The 19,490-nt window shown below is 37.8% G+C and overlaps 1 protein-coding gene and 1 long non-coding RNA gene across 2 annotated transcripts; one reads left to right on the top strand and one right to left on the bottom strand.

The window, feature by feature from the left end:
• Positions 1 to 4,222: 4,222 nt before the first annotated feature.
• LOC130464419 (uncharacterized) lies at positions 4,223 to 8,081 on the top strand. Its single transcript, XR_008924819.1, has 6 exons — positions 4,223 to 4,433; positions 4,603 to 4,669; positions 5,270 to 5,338; positions 5,445 to 5,535; positions 6,012 to 6,079; positions 7,477 to 8,081. It is a non-coding gene; the product is annotated as an uncharacterized lncRNA (long non-coding RNA).
• An 849-nt stretch (positions 8,082 to 8,930) lies between these two features.
• On the bottom strand, positions 8,931 to 18,998 carry LOC110785344 (uncharacterized). The gene is made up of 5 exons (XM_021989783.2): positions 18,675 to 18,998; positions 18,454 to 18,560; positions 11,006 to 11,507; positions 9,585 to 9,703; positions 8,931 to 9,497 (listed from the first exon to the last, which is right to left on the bottom strand). Exons 1-5 carry the CDS (start codon positions 18,894 to 18,896, stop codon positions 9,299 to 9,301), a joined length of 1,149 nt encoding a protein of 382 aa, XP_021845475.1. The 5' UTR covers positions 18,897 to 18,998; the 3' UTR covers positions 8,931 to 9,298.
• Between the last annotated feature and the right edge of the window lie 492 nt (positions 18,999 to 19,490).

Below are 19,490 nucleotides of genomic sequence, written 5' to 3'. Positions count from 1 at the left end.
TTAATAGACTTTTTTTTTACAAAGTAGGAACACAATTACACAAGTTACTTAGATTAGATATGTTCTCTCGGCCTAAATTTCAAGTACTTTTTTAACTATAATTCAGATATTGCCTAAGGTTAAATTAAAAAATATCCACTAGGTGTGACTAATAGAGAACCGTCCAACATTTGTATTATTGATACAAATTTTCCTAATTTGTGTTTATGTTCTATACTTTTTTTATTATTATTATTGTACATCCTATATAAGAATGGGATGATCTTACATAGTATCATCTCTAAGAGTGAACTTATTCGATTAATGTGCTCCGAAAAACTGAAAATTATTAGATACATCAAGGTGCACAACCGTATATCCTAAAAGTTCTCTATTGTCTTTTTTTATATTTAAAATAGTGTGAATAATGTCTAGCTTCATTGGTGTATTTGAGGATGATATTCAAATTATCAAATCAAATATCCTCACTATAAAAAGATAGAGTAGATAAGAAATGCCTCTTATTCTCTTAATAAACCTAAAGTTGCTTTAAAATGCCTCTAGTAGGCAAAAAACCGTTATCATAGGTTATTATATTATCTAAACTCTTGAGACCCTAGTTGTTTATGAATATTGGCCTTGATAGGGGAGTCATTTAAAATGTGTTTTTGCAATTCTAACGAAGTTTTAGTGTTATTAACGGTCTTAACAAACTTTAGGTCATGTAAAATTGATGAAATAAGTAAAAAAGTTTTACATTCTCATCATTAAAGACACAAATAAGGTGAATAGAAGGAAAAAAAAATCTACTCCTATTGAAATCATAGTTCCCTCCTATCGGCGCGGAGGAAACAAGCAAGTATAAATCCATGAGTAATACCGATTAGGGGTGAGTAAAAAGTCAGAATACCAGTATACCTTGAATTCGAACAGAAACGTGTTAGGAACATGTACTTTCATAATTTGTTGTTCAGGTTTCAGTTCCGGATAACAAAATTTAAAACTTTGTTACAACATGATCCAATTCCAGTTCTCAAACTTTTAAAGCGGTACCTAGTTGGTACCTTGTAAACACCAACAATTTCGAGTACCCGATATATAAAACCAAATCAAACAAAATACTACATATGCCCAAAGCATAATACAATCTAACCTCATCTTTGTAAAATATATAAATGTAGAATAACAATTTATGTTCAAATTATGGAACAATTAAAGTCCGAATCATAATTAGATTTTTGTAAATAAATTGACAACATTTTATTTAAATTTATAAAATGAAAGAAAATACTGAACCGGAAGTTTTGTTGCCGGTTCCTAAAATTTTGACATGGTACCATATTTCGCTTACGGCTTACCCATAATACTGAATTACCATTCATTTTGTAAAATGACTTAAATAAATGGTAGATCTATTAACAAAAGGAAGAAATAGAATGATGGTTCTTTAAATAACTTCTCAAAAACAAAATCTCCACACTATTACTTAAACTAAATTTTAAGTAATTCTAGTAAAAAGCATTCAAATCACATCAATTAAAGTAGCTCTACCTTGTTTTTTGAGCGTGTGTAATGGTGGCAGAGTCGGTCAACCCTCAACTTTGAATTAAAGTAATAAAAATTGAAGTAATACTCCGTATTCTACTTGGGATGAACCGGAAAATGTTTGGTTGACCCTAAGGATTGGCAACCCCTAAGATACATATAACATAAAATAATATATAAGTACAATTGATTGGAGAGAGAATGTGTTGTATGTAAAGCTTAAATTCATTTGTAACCAATCAAAACTCAATATTAAAAGGGTTATCAACTCTTAGGGCCACTCTATCATTGCGGATGAACCTTACCATAGATTTGAATCTTGAATGATAAATTTTCCCTAAATTTTTATTTTCTTTTTTTCTTTTTCTTTTTCTTTTTCTAAACATGTATCAGTTAAGCTCCCTTAGAGAGATGCAATGAGCTGATACGTTCGTGAATAACTCGTGAACAAGCTCGGTCAAAGCTAAATAGACGAGTCCACATAAAATTTTGAAACTCGTATAATAAATGATACTAGCTCGAACAACTTGGTGTTCAGTTCGTTTATGTTCATTTATAACCTCATCCGTGTTCGTTATAAGCTCGTTTAGAACTCGTTCAAGTTCGGATTTTTAAGTTAGAACTAAGTTACAATTATTTGGTTATACATCAGTTTTTAGAATATTTTTATTTTACTAAATTATAAAATAGTACTCCGTATTAAAATATACTATGCAAAAACATTATTTGAATTGATTATTTTACAATATTTAAAATAATATTACGTTTATTAATATGTTGTTTAAATTCGATTTTGCTCGTTTATCAACGCTCGTTTGTGAAAAGCTCATTTATATTGATATAGCTCGGCTCGGGCTTGAATTTAAACGAGCTACTCGAGCTAAGTTCGAACAATGAAAAACATAAACGAGCCAAGCTTGAACAGGAAAAATGAAAGCTCGGTTAAATTCGGTTCGAGCTCTGAAATTTCTGATCAAGCCTAGCTCGAACAGATAAATACTCGACTCAACTCGGCTCGACTTGTAGACGTCCCTATTAAAAAAATATCATGGATTCAGTTTACACGTTCCAATTTAAGACTTTTTATTGTTCATCATACAAAGCTAATACTCCGTAATCTTTAAATCAGTAAATTCGTAAAACATATACGAACGAAAACATAATCTTGCGGAGTACCACGTTGTCTAAGGAATATTCTTGCGTGGACCTGGTCTACAATAATATTAGTGTGGACCCAAAATCAATAATTTTCACTAGCACATTTTTACACTCATAGTGACCTTTATTGTTTATATAGTACCTATAATAAATTAAACACCAACATTTTTAGACATAGTAACCATTTTTTGAAGCATAGTAACCCTATATTTTTAAAAGCGAATTAGGACTTAAAATCACATTATTCAAGCACAACATGTATCAACGACACTAATTAGATATTTTTTTTCCCATAATAATCCTAATAAAATGCCAAAATAAATTAGGTACAAGTTATTAACTTTATTTTAAGACATGGTCCACAATAAATTTAGTGTGGACCAAGTCCATTTAAAAATTATACGTTGTCTAATACTCCCTTCTTTTCCCCTTAATTATCGCCTACACTAAAAAAATAAAAATCATACTTGGAATTATATGTAAACTTCTATAAAGTTTTAGATGTAGTATAAATTAAAATATGTATTTCCAGTCTAAAAAATAAATAAAATTAAGACAAGGAAGACAAATGCAATATAACAGTGATGATTCATGGTGGAATACAATTTCCATCAATTAGACGTGCTCCTACGCCACTCATTATTTTAATTAACATTACTTAAATTAATAAAATTCTTATCAAGTTGATCAAGAGGAGTATAATTGAAAAGGGGATTATTAAAGCCACGTCATTATTTATAAAATATTTTATTCGTTTCAAATTAGATACATCTACAAATTAAGGAAGTAGTTCCGGGTCAATATTCCGAGCTAGCAGGCTGCTTTTAACTCTATTCGGATCATTTGCCAGTGTCTGTTGTGGGGCCCATACTTCTCTAAGCCAGCCTTCAAATTTTGGTGTTGAGATTCCTTTCAGCCCACTACCATTTTGCCCCTCTAAAGGCAAGCCCCCCTCAATTATCACCCAGTCACCTTTCCACTTATAATTGATATTTGTCATAAACTTATCAGATACTTATCAAGTTTTAATAATGAGTCATGTGTTGAGGAGGAACGTAAAGTCAACATGGTGCAATATTTAAGGAATGGGGAAAGTAGAAGTTGCCTAGTAAAACTAGGATTGATCGTCAAGTAAAATTATGTCGTATGCTTAACAATAAGGAGTTAGGATTATGTGACTATCATATCTATATCTATATTAATATTTAATAACAAGAAATCTGGAGTAACACGTGTCATTCTTTGAAAACATCTTCCTATTTTATTTCCTTTACATTTCATGCCTCTTCCTTCTCCAATTTCATGTATGTTCACCACCAACAATAATTTATGTCACTTCGATCACCTCCAATAAGTTTCATGCCTCTTTATCTTTTAATTTTTCTACTAATATCTCTATTATATAAGCCAGCTCCTGAGGATTTTTTGGTAAATTAACTTTTCGTGTCCACCTTAAAAAATACTAAAATACCCTATTACATTAAACCCTTTCCCTCTATCTCCCCTCAGACAGCCAGTCCTCACTCCTTACCAACCCCGGCTTCTCCTTCCTTCACGCCTCTTCTCCTCACGAAACAAGAGCAATTAAATCTCAGAAAATGGAAAACCCCAAAACTTTCGAATCTACACAAATCAAATCTCAGAAATCAAAATCACAAAGAGAGAAATATCTCAGAAAACCTTCGAATCTCACTCGATCTCCAAAGTCACCTTCTTTGTTTTCCCCAAATTTGATCGAAACGACGAACAAGGTCAGTAATCGTGGAATTTCTAACAAATTAAGCATATTTTCATTAATTTTGTCGATTTTTGTTGATTTTCTTTTTAACCTTGATTTCGTATATTCTTTCTTGAATTTCATAATTTACTTGATTATTGATTTTGATATTTGGTTTAATTTGGTGCTCAAAACCCTAACAGAGGAATCCCTAGGATTTGTTCGAGAAATTTTATTTATTTGTGCGATTGATGATACTTACGAATACAGGTATGGATTTTGAATTTGAATAATCAAATATTTGGGGAGTTTTTTGCTGTTTTGATAATTATTAGGATTTTTAATTAGGTGTTGATAATTTAATCAGAGATGGATTCACACTATTTTCTGATTAGCTCAGGTCTCCATTTCTCTTATGTTTTCGTTTTTTTGGTCAATTGATTTGCGTATGCTTGGTTTTGATCCGTTGTTTGTGAATTATAGGGAGGAGTTTAGAGTGACATTCAAGCAAAAGCACCCTAACAACAAATATGTTGCTGTTGTTGAATTGAATTGAATTTTGAGGTGTTGCTTTTGGATTTAACAAATTGAATTGTGAAATTTTAAGCATGTGTAAAATCAACTGAAATTTTAATTTCAGTTAAATGTGTGAGCATGTGTAAATTAAAGCTATGGAGAGGAGAAGGGAGTAGTGGGAGGTATGATTGTAGTGTATTTTCGTGTGCCTGGAAGGCGCCTAGGACTCTTACTGGTTCATTTAATTGATTTGATTTTGATTTATTCCACTAAATTGATTGATGAAGCAGTTTCGAAGATGGAAGAGGATCTTCATCCTCTTTCTTCTCTCACTTCCTGTATTTTCTCCTATAGGTGGGGATTCGACGGTGCAGGGTTCGAGGACGACTGACGGCAAGGTGGAGTCTGGATCAGAAAGAAGGGGTTAGTATTATTGACTGTATTCTGCTTTGTGATTTGATGATTTGATGATTAGATGATGATTATGATGGGAGAACTGTTAATGATGTTACTGATTTTGCATTTTTAGGGACTCAACAAAAAAATCTGATGTTACTGAAGATGACTGGGAAGTTGTTGAGCTCAACGCTCAGAGTGCTGAGGCTACTATCTTGAATCAGGTTTTTTCTCCCTTTGTTTGTTTTTCCTGGTTCTTTTGATAATAAATAATAGGTTTCATATTAAAAAGTAGGTTTTTGCACAGATTGTGTGGTTCAAGTTGTTATGGTTTTGGGTTTTATGAATGATCATTGATACCCTAATACTAATAGGCATGTCTTCTCTCAATAAATCAAACAGTTATATATAAAAAAAAACCTTTGCCGTCTTGATGCAAGAACCTCCCATGAAAGTGTTGGCATCCAACTTGATGATTTTGGCGCGATCCTGGCAGTTCTGCTACTGCTTTTGTGACAATGCTGCGGATTTATAAAAATATGTATACAACTAAGATTTCATGATTATTGATATGTAGTTGCCTCTTTTAATTTCCGCAACATTGTATACAACTGAAATATCGAATTACAAAGTGGAATCTTTATGAAATATCGAATTACTAATCTGAATTTTTGTGTGTTTGATTTTGTTTTGTTTACAGAAGCTGAAAAGTGGCGCAGATTTTGATTAACCCAACTTCTAGGTATCATTTCAATCTCTTAAAGACAGGTATTTATTTATTTGGTTAATTCCTTTTTTGTGAGTTTTTTCATAAATTTGATAATATATTGTGTTGGTTTATCAGTGAATTGAATGATTCAAGAAATTGAATTTCTGCACTTTGATGTTTTTTTTATTGATGTAGAATTTCTAATTAGGTCATATGTTCTTCATTATTTTTCTAATTATTTTGTTTTCCTCAGAGAATATTGGGTATTCCCTTATTTTATGTATAGTTCACTGAAATTAGGGTTTATATTGTTCAATTGTACATGAAATTGCCAAACAAAAGTTCGGGAATTTCCAACATTTTCTTGAATTCAGTCACCTAATTCCTCTAATTTTGTTATGCCAATAGCTTGATTGAGTTTGTAGTTCACATTTGTGACGTTTTGGTGATTGGGGTATTAATTTTATGCATCTGAAATAATTGTAGGATGCTAAATTTGATTTTTCTGTCTTGGTAAGCTGTCTCACGACTCTGGTGGTTGCCAAGCGCTTAGTAGTAGGTTCTACAGTAGAAATGAGTGGGACTTTGTGCTCTCTTCAACTTATTTGAAAAGCATTTGAACTTTCAAAATCCACAATTTTATTTTTCCTGTCTTAGATCCCCTAACCTTCCTCCGCTGTCTTTCCCTACATTAGTTGAGAAAAAGTTTCTTTACTTATTATGTCCTCTCAAATATGCCAGGTTTCTAGATCTCCCTTTATTTCCCAATTCACGTGTTCTTTTTTCTTATCAACAAATAATCTAAGCAATCCGAACTCTTTCATTAACTAAAACTTTTATACATTGACTTCATGAGTGAATTAACTATTATGTGCACAAAATTTCAGTGAATCTTCGGTGCTTGGATATTTCACAGAATTAGTGTTTTCTGATTAGTAAATCGTCATTAGAAAATTGTGGAAAACACATAAGCATGATATTCATTAGACCACTAACACCAAATTTTTCTTGAATTTAGTAACCCAATTCCTCTAATTTTATCGATTTGGTTATGTGCCAATAGCTTGATTGAGTTTGTAGTTCACATTTGTGACGTTTTGGTGATTGGGGTATTAATTTTATGCATCTGAAATAATTGTAGAATGCTAAATTTGATTTTTCTATCTTGGGTAAGCTGTCTCACGACTCTGGTGGTTGTCAAGTTCTTAGTAGTAGGTTGCGAGAAGACAGCTTCATATTGAAGTGGCGTAGGATAATGAGAAGTTAGTTCAAGACTTTCCTGTTAATTGTTTCTGTTTGATTATTTTGAATTAGGAGTGAGTTATGGTCTTACATTTTCACAGGTTCTGTTAATTGTTAGACCCTATATTTGATTCATTTGTTTTATCACTGCAGATTACTCTGCTTTTATCACTGTACCGATGATATGCTTACTAACTTATTGATATTGATGCAGCTCTTATCCCTTTGGCGGAGTTCAGACAACCCTAAGTTATGAAGAAGTACGAGGTTCTGCCTGACATTGAAGTTCTCATGGTAGCTCCTGAGGCTGGTATATCTTTTTTGTTCAATATTTTCTGTTAGCCAAGTTTTGCCAGCCACATGTCTTCACTTCTCTGCATTTGAAATATTACCTATACTGCTAACACCATGGAAGAGTAGGCAAGACCCCCATTTTGCCCAAATTCCGACTTTTATATAGTAATTGTGAGTGCAGGTAACCCATAGTTTATCCCGTTTAAATCAAAGGGCATACAGAATTTGTAGCTTTATCAAAACTGTAATTGATTTACTCTTGAATTAGTCATGTTTAGGGATCTTTACTTGATATGACTTGAGATACTTAGGGTTGACTGTGTAACTTGAAGCTGGCCAGCATCAACAAGAACTTATATCTTGAGAAAGAATGAAGCGGCTCTTTCCCTAATTTGTCTCCACTTTGAATATCTCTAGCTTTATTGGCTCGCTCGTTCAACGGTTTTGCAGACCACAACTCTCCTGTGCGGAGGAGCTTAAGAAGGGTTCATTCGTATATACTTCATAGGATTTTTTTTCTTTAGATGATCAAACTTTGTAAATAATTGTTTCTTGCTTATTATTTGTGGTGATTAACTGTAGTAACGCGATTTTAATTTTTTTTATTATCTCGCATGCATTGCGTGCATATAAGATTTATATATGTAATCTCGCACGCATCGCGTGCATATAAGACTAGTCAAGTAATATACCAACTTATGTTACTATCTTCACTGGTTTCTTAGTGATCCATGAAATCTAATACATTTACTCTTTTTTTAGTCATGTTATCAATTGAAAAATTAAACTCATTTAAAACATAACAAAAGTCATACATAACATGGGGTCAATACTAGTTATCTTCGTTGCGAGAGTCTAAACCCTAAAGTCTGAAGTGGGGAATGTGTATTTTGAACACTTTAGCTTTCAAAGATAGATCTAAAGAATACTCCAAAGTTGTGGAAACCCTTCCTAAAATAGGGATAAAGCTTAGAGCATAAATGTAGGCATGTAGTGTGGGCATATGGGGGAAGGGAACATCTCAATTCTCACCTCCCTCAACTTGCTTTATTTAAATCTGTATTTCATGCCTTTTTCAAGTTTCCTCTATTTTAAATGCCTTTAAATTTCTACTAATCATGCTTTTAGAAAAGAAATTAAAAGTGTTTTTATATGGATGGGGAGAAGAGAACTAGTAGAAGAACATTCTGAGTGCATGCTATTACGCCGTTGATCAACGTCGGAAGGCGGATAACTTCGGCCACGCAAACGGAAGGATCAGATTTGAAACTGGTCCTGGTTAAGGGACTTTTAGCAACCTGGATGATGAATATGGTGCTGGAGAGTAAAACTTCCAACATAGCAGAAACTTGTGTTGAAAACCAAACCCAAATGAGTATCTATAAAGTAGTGCATTATCTAGAATGATATATTGGCCAATGCTTCCCCCCTATGTCTGAGTGTTTAAAACATGCCTGCTCAAATGAATACAATTTGAGAATCCTAGGGTCCAAAGCTTGTTTATGAGACATATTGAGCCTCTAGGCATTCAAATCTTTTTTCGGTTACAAGAAGAACACACATCAAAAATCCACTAAACTAAAATACTGGACTCCTGATTCCTGATTCTAGGTTAGGAGATAAAAACAAGTAGTGCTTTTCCAATGAGTTTTGCAGGAAAGAAAGCGTACCACTATCCCTCCTGAAGTGAATTCTCTGCATTGCAACTTTTGCCAATGTGCTGTATAGATTTGAATATATACTTAAGCCACAGCTACAATATAGGCATTCCACGCATCTTGTTGCTGAAAACTTGACGCCTCTTCGTATTTATCATCTCGTGAGGTGCCAAATCCCCGAGTGCTTCTGTTTCTCTCGGTGTCCGGCATCTCTCTAATCCAAAAATGGATAGATCCAAAACCAGCTTCTTCCAAACAGTCCCTTATCTCAGGCAATGACCACCTGTATTTAATTAAGAAAGTAAGCCATAATCAACCTTTTCAAAGCTATGCATTGTAATTGTATAAAGAGCAAATTGATGAAACTTACAGCCTCCAGCTATAAGAAAAGGCATTGCGAATTTTTTTCTGTGGTTTGTGAAGCTGATAGTGAAGACTGATTCTGGTCTTCCGCTGAATAACATCAAATTCCGCTTGCTCCCAAGTGTACTGTACATGATATAAACATATGCACTGTGAAATTTTCTTCTGTGGCTTGAAAAGTTGTGATAAGAAACCAAATAAGATTACTACACCTTACACTGCAGTAGAAATATACACGGAAGAATAGCTATAGAAGTAAATATGGGCTATCAATTACAAGTACACAAAAGAGATAATTTTCAGTTATCAAAAACACATTTACGGCCCGTTTGGTAGATGGTAATAATTGACAGTAATGGTCACAAATCAATATGTACTTCATATCTTTTCTAGGAAAGTCCCACACCAATGCAATTCCATCACCAAACATGTGTTTCCCCTGTAATTTTTCATTAGCACTCAATAACCACCTCTAATGTGGTAAAAGAAGAAAAAGAAAATTTATGAAAAGGGAGGATATTTGTGGGTGCACAAGCATTGCCATGGACATTGTCATGTGACTTTCTTTAAAAATTGCATATATGTTCATTACCATTACTAGTTTACCACCAATTATTACCGCCTATCAAATGAGCAGTTAGAGCCTTCGAGGCTTAATTTCGAAGGATCTAAACCCTTCTTATAACCAGCCAGCGCAAAGGAATGCCCTATATGTTTTTTGCATATTCAAGCACATTATGGCATTTACACTCTCCTAAATAGCAGAACCAAGCAGCCGGAATTACTGAGAAGCCAATCTCAAGGTTCTTCCTAACTCACAGGCGAAAGATTATTTGTGGACCATTCTTATACCACAGGACCTGACTATGCTATCATCATATTCAGTTACAGGTCTTCGTGTATTGACGTACAAGCTTTAATTTGTAGCAACCAAAAAGGACAAATTACAATCCTTCCTTATATTACTCTTACAAAAAATATAAAGAATGCTACTAGTCCACTAACAATAGCTATCCAGAAAATCTCTATATCTTCAAAACAAAAGAGACAACCAACCTCGACACGTTGAAGGGTACTAGTCTGAGTTCCCACAAAAGTGATGAGTGAAAATAAGTTACTAGATTGTCTGTGGAAAATAAGCCGGCATTCTCGATTCACAAGTTACCAGTTGTATTCTATCACTTACAAATCTATTCTCTCTTTTAAGTATGAAAATTCAGCACATCTGAAAGTAGCTACATGTTATAAACAAAACAAAAAAAAACAGTATACAAGGAGCTTGACACCAAGTATCAATCGTCAGGAAAAGGCAACTGGAATAAAAAGTTCTCCCTTTCAATTTAACTACATTGCAAGAGTATTAACACAAACGCAAAGTTGTAATAATACACCAAAGTCAATATCCAGCATATATTTTGCGAAACGTACCGTAAAATTGGGAAATTTCCTCTGGAGCTTTATTTCGTGCTCAGATGAAGTACCACCATATAAATCCATGACAAATATACCACCCTTCTTGGACAAAGCATCAAGGGAAAATTTGAAATATGCAACAAGCTCTTTCCGCTTATGCAGGCAGCAACAACTGTAATTAAAAGCACACACAATATCCCTTGCAGGCAGTGAGAAATCCTTCTTAAAAATTCCACCACTAACTGAAGCTGCCGATCCCAGAGAGTTTTCCGCTGGGATTTTCAGCGTGGCATCATTACTCTCTTGGATAGTTACTTTCTGAATGAGATCCTCAGGATCCAATTTGACAAGTCTAGCTTCGAGAGGCTGCAAAACGTTTCCATGAAAAAGAGAGATTCCCGAACGGATGTCGTTGCCAACTTTGTCAACATTGTTTTCCACGCACCACATGAGTGCCTCGAGGTCAAAATCTACGCCTATAGCAGTCCTCCGAGGGTCAGTTCGAAGCCACTCTGTACTGTCAAAGACATTGTGTAACACTCAGATTAGATGGTAATATGAAACATTTGGAAATTTTGATAGCACTTGAGTCAGCTAAGGCACATATTTCACAATAGAATGAAATTAACCTTTTTAATCAAGAAAGTAAGGTTGAAGCGACCAACCTGCTTGGTATGGATACAAATTAAGGGAATGATAGCCAAATTTTGTGGGTAATTTGGTACATGGATGCCCAAGATCATGGAATTTGAGTAAAACCAATACCTCCCCCCCACCCACCCACCCACCCACAAAGCCCCAACTCATTACCAACAAGTGGAGCTGTGGAGATAATGAAGAAAGGGACATATTTGCAAGTGTAGACGCATTGCCTTGGACATTTCCAAGATACTCTCCACGCCATAATAGTGCAAATAACCAATACCAGTCCCTTAATGTACCACCTCTTACCAAACAGGCCATAAGAATAATGCCTTGAAATTTGTTCAGGATGATATTTGGCATACTAGTAGAGCTCGCTATTTGTGCACAACTGAACATAAATTACCACTTCAGCCTATTGATTCCATGTCAATGAGCTGATGATACAATTTACACACACAAAAAAGAATAAGCTGTTTGCATCCACTTGAGTCATTGTTTTGTTTAGCATGCCAGGTAAAGGGCAACCACAATGAGCGTATAGACACGAACAACAAGACATGACACGGAACAAATAGCAGTCACGAAGATTATTTAGAATTTTAGATCATGTCTGATAACATGTAGCAGTATGAGCACTTTAGAGTTTAGACTTTAGAGAAATATCACAGCTGCTTTTGTGAAAACGGTTATAATATGTATACTTGAAGAGCCAAGACACCATAGTTATCCCAGTTCCTAACACCAAAATGCATGTGAGATAAGGTGGAATGCTCTTACTGCAAACAACACAGAAAACAATACAAGCAGAATGGTTTTTGGGAAATGTGGGATCGATTTCTATTGCTCAGAAATGTCGGTTTACAAAAGGGGGGGGTGACTTTAGGTCACTAGTCTCAAAGGACAGCTTCAGGCTGTCAATCTCTAGATAATATTACTCACAAAATGCCTGCCTCTCTTCATTCCTTCCTTCCCTTTTATTTACACCCCTTTTCCCACCTACGTGTTACTACTCTTGTCTTATCCTTGCTGATGTGGTCTCTCTCCCTGCTGCTCAGAAGTTTCCTTTTTCCCCTTCTTGTTTTGTCTTCTTCTGGAGTACGTGAAACGCACAGCCGGCCTGATTCTTATCTATTTGGGTTCGTTACATCAGTCCCTTCCTGGAGATTCACCTTGTCCTCAAGGTGGAAAAGTGGAAATCTCTCCTGTATCATCACAGCCTCTTCCTAGGTGGCCTCAAACTGTGGTAAGTGTTTCCACTTAATCAAAACCCAAAGCTGATTGGTGTTGCCCACAGTTCTGCTCTTCACTTCGAACACTTCTTCTGGTTCAACCACGAGCTCCAAGTCTGCAGTAAGTTGCTCTGGAATTGAGAGTGAGGAGGGCTGATCACCAATTGCTCTCTTAAGCTGAGACACATGGGAGATGGGATGGATTTTGCACGATAAAGGAAGGTCTAGCTTGTAAGCCACCTCACCAACACGCTGCAGCACAGTGTATGGGCCATAAAACCGAGCAGCAAGTTTCTAAAATGGCCTTCTTGCCAAGGAACGTTGTCTGTATGGTTGAAGTTTGAGGTACACCCTGTCCCGTACCTCAAATTGTTCATCTCTACGGTGCTTATCAGCATTGTTCTTCATTCTTACTTGAGCTCGCTTGATATTGATGTACAATTCATCCAACACCATGTCTCTCTCTTGCAGTCATTCCTCCAAACTCCCCACTTGAGTGTTGCCAGCCCCTTGCCGTAAGAGTTTTGGGGGTTCCCTCCCATAGACCACCTTAAATGGAGTCATTCCGGTGGAACTATGCACTGATGTGTTGTAAGCGTACTCCGCCCATGCTAACCACTTGGCCCACGATTTTGGCTTACCACCCACGAAGCACCTAAGATAGGTCTCCAAAACTTTATTCACATTCTCGGTCTGCCCATCCGTCTGCGCGTGATATGCAGTGCTTCTTTTCAGGCATGTGCCTCGCAAACGGAAGAGTTCCTTCAAAAAAATGCTCATAATAACCTTATCTCGATCAGAAACAATTGTTGCAGGAAACCCATGGAGGTGCACCACCTCTTTTACAAACAACTCTGCCACACTCACAGCATTGAAAGGATGTTTCAACCCCAGAAAATGCGCTGCCTTAGAGAATCGATCTACCACCACCAGAATAGTATCCCACCCCTTGGAAGTAGGTAACCCTCCTATGAGATCCATGGATAGTTCATCCCAAACTCTCATTGGAATAGGTAAAGGTTGTAATAACCCTGTTGGGCACTGCTGCAAATACTTGTTTTGCTGGCAAGTAACACACTGGTGAACATAATCCCCAACTTCTTTCCTCATACCTTGCCAATACCATTCTGAAGCCATTCTCAAGTAAGTTCTGGTCTCGCCCATATGTCCCCCAACTACACTATTATACTCCTGTAACAAAAGAGGAATGAAAGAGGAGCTTTTAGGCAAGGCTACCCGTCCTTTGAACTTCAACGTTCCTCCATCGCAGGTGAAACCCACATGAGCCTCTGGATTACAAGTAATCTCCCTTGTGATGCGCTGCAAGAATGGGTCTTGTTGTACTTCGTGGTCTAGCTTGCTCCAATCTACTGCATACTGAGTACTAAGTGTTCCCAGTTCCACTCCTATGTTCCCCTTGCGAGACAAGGCATCAACCACCTTGTTAGAGGCTCATGGTCTGTACTCGACCTCAAAACCAAAACCAATCAGTTTCCTCATCCAACGTTGATAATCCCCTCCCACTTTTCGTTGTTGGGTTATAAATCGTAGGCTCTGCTGCTCAGAATATATTACAAAATGGCAGCCCATCAAGTAATGCCTCCATTTTTCCACGGCCAAACTAATGGCCATAGTTCCTTTTCGTAGATGGATTTTCCTTGAGCTCTTGGCCCAAGCATCTTGCTGAAGAACGCAACCGGACGTCCTCCCTGCATAAGCACTGCCCCTAGCCCGTACCGAAGCATCCGTTTCAAGAATGAACTCTCTGCTGAAATTTGGCATAGCAAGAACTGGTGCAGTGGTCATGGCTTTCTTAAGCTTTTCAAAAGCCATGGTGGCTTCTTGTGACCACTCGAAGTTATCCTTCTTTAATTGCTCAGTGAGGCAGAGTGAGGCAGAGAGCTATCTGCCCAAGACAAAGACAAACTTGCGGTAATACCCCGTCAAGCCCAAGAACCCCCGAAGTTCACGCAAGTTCCGCGGTGTGGGCCATTCAAGAACGGCACCTTCTCATTATCCATGGCCACTCCTCCCTTGTATATGACATGGCCACTTCTCTCTTGCCAAAATCACATTTCTTTCGGTTCACACACAGCTTATGGGCTGCTAATATCTCAAAAAAAAGCCTCATGTGCTCACGATGTGCGTGCTCATCAATGCTGTAATTAAGAATATCATCAAAAAAAACCAACACAAATTTTCTCAAGTAGGGACAAAATACCTCATTCATCAAGGATTGAAAAGTGGTCGGTGCGTTGGTGAGCCCGAACGGCATCACCAAGAACTCATAGTGGCCCTCATGAGTTCGAAATGCTGTTTTGTGTGTATGGTTGTGTTTCACCCGAATCTGGTGGTACCCAGATTTAAGGTCCAGGGTCCAGCTTGGAGAAGATTGCAGCCCCATATAACTCATCCAACAACTCGTCGATCACCGGAATAGGGTACTTATCGGGCACGGTTTCCTTGTTGAGGGCCCGGTAGTCCACACAAAATCTCCATGACCCATCCTTCTTCTTGACTAACAGCACCGAACTAGAAAAAGGGCTGGTGGACGGCTTGATAATCCCAGCCTCAAGCATGCATCTCCCTGATCATTCTTTCTATCTCACCCTGTAATGGCAAGAAATCCTCCTAAATTTCAACCCCACCATCTAACTCTACCCTCACTCCCTTACACATACCTTCCCCTTGAATTTCCTCTCCATTGCCCAAGGATACCCCAAACTTGCTGGAATTGAGAGTTGGAATGCACAATTCAACTACTAACCTTTGCGATATGAAGTTGTGTGTGGCCTCTAGGTCGATCATCACCACCACAGACCGCCGCACAACTCGACCTCGAAGCTTCATGGTTTTTGGGTCGGAGATCCCCACCACAGAGTATAGTGAAATTCCGGTGGGAACCACCTCCTCCTCTTCAATTTCCGCATGCTCCTCACTCTCAATCTCCTCTTCCTCGCCGGCGGCAGCTACGAGCACACTCAGTTCTCTCCTCTTACAACGATGGCCCACTCCCCATCGTTCGTCACACTTGAAACACAACCCTTTGCCCTCTTTCCCGCCAATCTTGCTCTGTCAGCCACCATGTACTTCCGTTTCCACCACCACTCCACCAGAAACGGTGGAAACCGACCTTGGAGAACTCGCCGACGCCTGTGATTCCGTTGGAGCCTTCGGCCAACTCCTCTGAGAAGTCGGGTTTGTATTGGGTACCCCAAATGTGGATACTAACCCCACTGACCCACTCCTTTGAGAGTTAAGTGTTAGGCTTCCTTTACAAGGCCCACCTGGATTTATGCCCATTCCTTTTTTTGGTGACCCGACCCGCAATTTCTCCTCGATCCGAACTGCCATATCCATGGCTTGATCCAGATTGTAGGGGTTTAAAACCCGAAGCTCCACCTTCACCTCCTCCTTCAACCCAGACATGAACCTCCCCATCATCACGTTCTTTGTGACATCTTCCAAGGGCCCTGTCAGCTGGATGTATTTCCGGCGATACTCTTTCACGGTGGTTGTCTGTGTCAACGACATCCACTGCTCATGCAACGACCCTTCATTGGCCGACTGAAACTCCTGGAGTATTCTCTTCTTGAAATCGGCCAATTTGGTGATGGTGTGGCGATGATTCTCCCACCGGTACCACTGGATCGCGTCACCCTCCAAAGCCAACACCGCCTCCTCTACCCTCTCTTCTTCACTCAAACGATAAAAGTTAAAATACGTCTCGCCCCGTAAGATCCACCCATCGGGGTCCGATCCATCGAACACTGGCATTTCCAGTTTCCGGTAACGCCAAGAGTGACCACCACCCCTTTTAAACACCCTATCCTCCGACCTCCTGTCATTCACCCTCGTCTCTAATATATTGTCAACAACCCTCGTCTCTAATATATTGTCAACCACCTCGTAAACTGGAGCTGTTTGAGGTGGTGGGTTTGGCGGTTTCTCCTGGAATCCGGCTAGCACGTCTCGGATCTCTTGCTGGAACTTTTTCTGGTTGGCTATATCCGCCGCCACTTGGTTGTTGTGGTCCTCCCTGAGCCGTATGACCCTCCATTCCAGCCTCTCCGTCGCGACGGCTATCACTTCCTGGTTCTTCTTAGTCTCAGCTTCAAGTGTCGCAAACAGCTGTTCAGCCAATAATTTTTGCGTCGCCGCCACACCTTCCGCCACCGCCTGAGACAGGATTGGACTAATCGCCTCCTCTTGTGAGTTTTGCAACTCAGTGATTATGTTTTCCAACGCATCAAACCTGCTACTCACATTCTCGGTAAGACCCTCCACATTTATTTCGAGCGATTCGATTCTCTGGGTGTGACTTTGGCCCACCATGTTTCTTCCGCCGGTCTCCAGCGTCGACCGGCTCTAATACCACTTGGAATGCTCTTACTGCAAACAACACAGAAAACAATACAAGCAGAATGGTTTTAGGGAAATGTGGGATTGATTTCTATTGCTCAGAAATGTGGGTTTACAAAAGGGGGGATGACTTTAGGTCACTAGTCTCAAAGGACAGCTTCAGGCTGTCAATCTCTAGATAATATTACTCACAAAATGCCTGCCTCTCTTCATTCATTCCTTCCCTTTTATTTACACCCCTTTTCCCACCTACGTTTTACTACTCTTGTCTTATCCTTGCTGATGGGGTATCTCTCCCTGTTGCTCATAAGTTTCCTTTTGCCCCTTCTTGTTTTGTCTTCTTCTGGAGTACGTGAAACGCACAGCCGGCCTGATTCTTATCTGATTTGGGTTCGTTACAAAAGGAAGAATGAACTGCAATGAAGTCTAACCTAAATCGAAGAACATTTGAAAGTAAATTACGTGATCGGTCAAGACAAATATTTCACGTTCTTGTTAATGTGTAGACCATAGATGAGAAATTAGCTTCATAGCTCACCGTATCAAATTATTACAAAAGATCAATCCAAAAGACACCTAAAGCATTCAAGTAGGAATCGGAAATAAAAGGCAGAAACGGAGTGAACTACTTCAAGATTTGAATAAATAGGTAGTTGTATGGAGAGAAGTTAGAAAAACTGCACAACACCAATAAGTAAAAAAAAGCAAACCCTCTAACCATAGGTCTCACTTCCTAGTTCCCACGTGATCTTTAACAAACCATATCCCAAGTAACACAATATGTGAAATGCTCAGGTGTAAAGGGAAAAGGTAACATGGCCAAATTGACACTTCTCACACTATATATATACTCAATGTCCAAAAAAGGTTGAGCAGCATTGTCATTGTCATTGCCATTCCCATTCCCAAGTACCTTATTAGTACCTTATAATAAGGGAGGTTTTAAGTCGGATCATGCCAAGTGCTTAATTATGTGGAGTTCGGACAATGTGATTTGAATAGTTGAATATCCAGTCATAAGGGTGCATTATATGGATTACCTCAATGTACTCATATAACCTCACAAAATCGGCCCATCATATTTGTTCTTTCTCTCCTTTAAAGTATGAGCATTACTAGTTCCACAAATAGAGACAGTGATGACGATGAAGATGACAATGACAACGACAACAACAAATCCTCCATTAGACATAAAAATCATACATGATGAAGAAGTAAAAATTTTACCTAATAAGAGCAGTGCCACAAAAATCCTCCTGTAGATGAAGAGGAGCCCTCCCACCAACATACATCAAGAAAAACTTCTGCAAATAGCTTATATCCCCTTTTGGTGACTACATTTGAAAACAACAACAATAACACAAAATACCTAATTAAAATCATAACAAATTAACCATAATTAACAATTCTAGTATTCAACTAAAAGATATTTGTTAAATTGAAAGTACCTGAACAGATTGTTGATAGAGAGAAAACTTTGAAGGAATTGAATCATCGGAAGAAGGGGTTTGGTGAATTTCTGGTTCAGGTTCTTCTTCTTCTGGGGTTTCTTCTTCGCTATTGGGGAGAGAAAGAGGAGGGTAATGTTCATCTTCTGGAGGAAAATTAGAGTTTCTTTGACGAGCTAAAGGTTTCTGTTGATGCCTCTGCTTCTTGCTGTTCTTCCCCATTTTTTGCTGCAGGTTTAAATTTCAGAGCATTTTTTTTTTCTGGGTTTTGTCACTCTGTGAATGAATGAAACTGGTTGCAGCATGTAATTGTTCATTATTGATTTTTCGAGTCGCGGCAGGCAAATAGGAGAAATTCCGAGTTAATCTCAGTGATTGGAAAACTTTTTCAATCAAATGGCATTTTCGTAAATATTTTGCTTGAAAATTGTAGTTGGTATAATGTTAGGGGTTGACTGTATATTTATAGTTATTGACTGCATATTACTCGGTGTTGATTGTATACAACTTACCGTTGACTGTATATTTTATGATTGTTGATGAACTACTGAAATGCAATATTGTTTATTGGTAAGTGGTTGACTGTATATTTATAGTTGTGGATTGATTATTAGTAGAAGTTTATTGTACTTTGCGAGTTGTTGACTGTATATTATATAATTTTGATGTATTATGAAAATACAATTATGACCGTACATGTGGCCCATATTTGATGACATGTCACCCACATTTAATGGCATTTTCGTAATAAAATCATCAATTATTTACGAAAATGCCATTTGATTGGAAAAAATTTCCAATCACCGAGATTAACTT

This window comes from Spinacia oleracea, chromosome 6 (assembly GCF_020520425.1).
Source record: "Spinacia oleracea cultivar Varoflay chromosome 6, BTI_SOV_V1, whole genome shotgun sequence".
NCBI lineage: Eukaryota > Viridiplantae > Streptophyta > Magnoliopsida > Caryophyllales > Amaranthaceae > Spinacia > Spinacia oleracea.
Note: the sequence above shows the minus strand (reverse complement) of the source record. Positions and strands in the feature narration are given on the sequence as shown.

Excerpts from the sequence above, each read along its gene's own strand:
- LOC110785344 (XM_021989783.2), bottom strand. The coding sequence starts at position 18,896 with ATGGGGAAGAACAGCAAGAAGCAGAGGCATCAACAGAAACCTTTAGCT. Across the intron at positions 18,561-18,674 it reads TCTATCAACAATCTGTTCAG|TCACCAAAAGGGGATATAAG; the intron begins GTACTTTCAATT and ends TTTCAAATGTAG. Across the intron at positions 9,704-11,005 it reads GGAAATTTCCCAATTTTACG|TACACTTGGGAGCAAGCGGA; the intron begins GTACGTTTCGCA and ends TATCATGTACAG.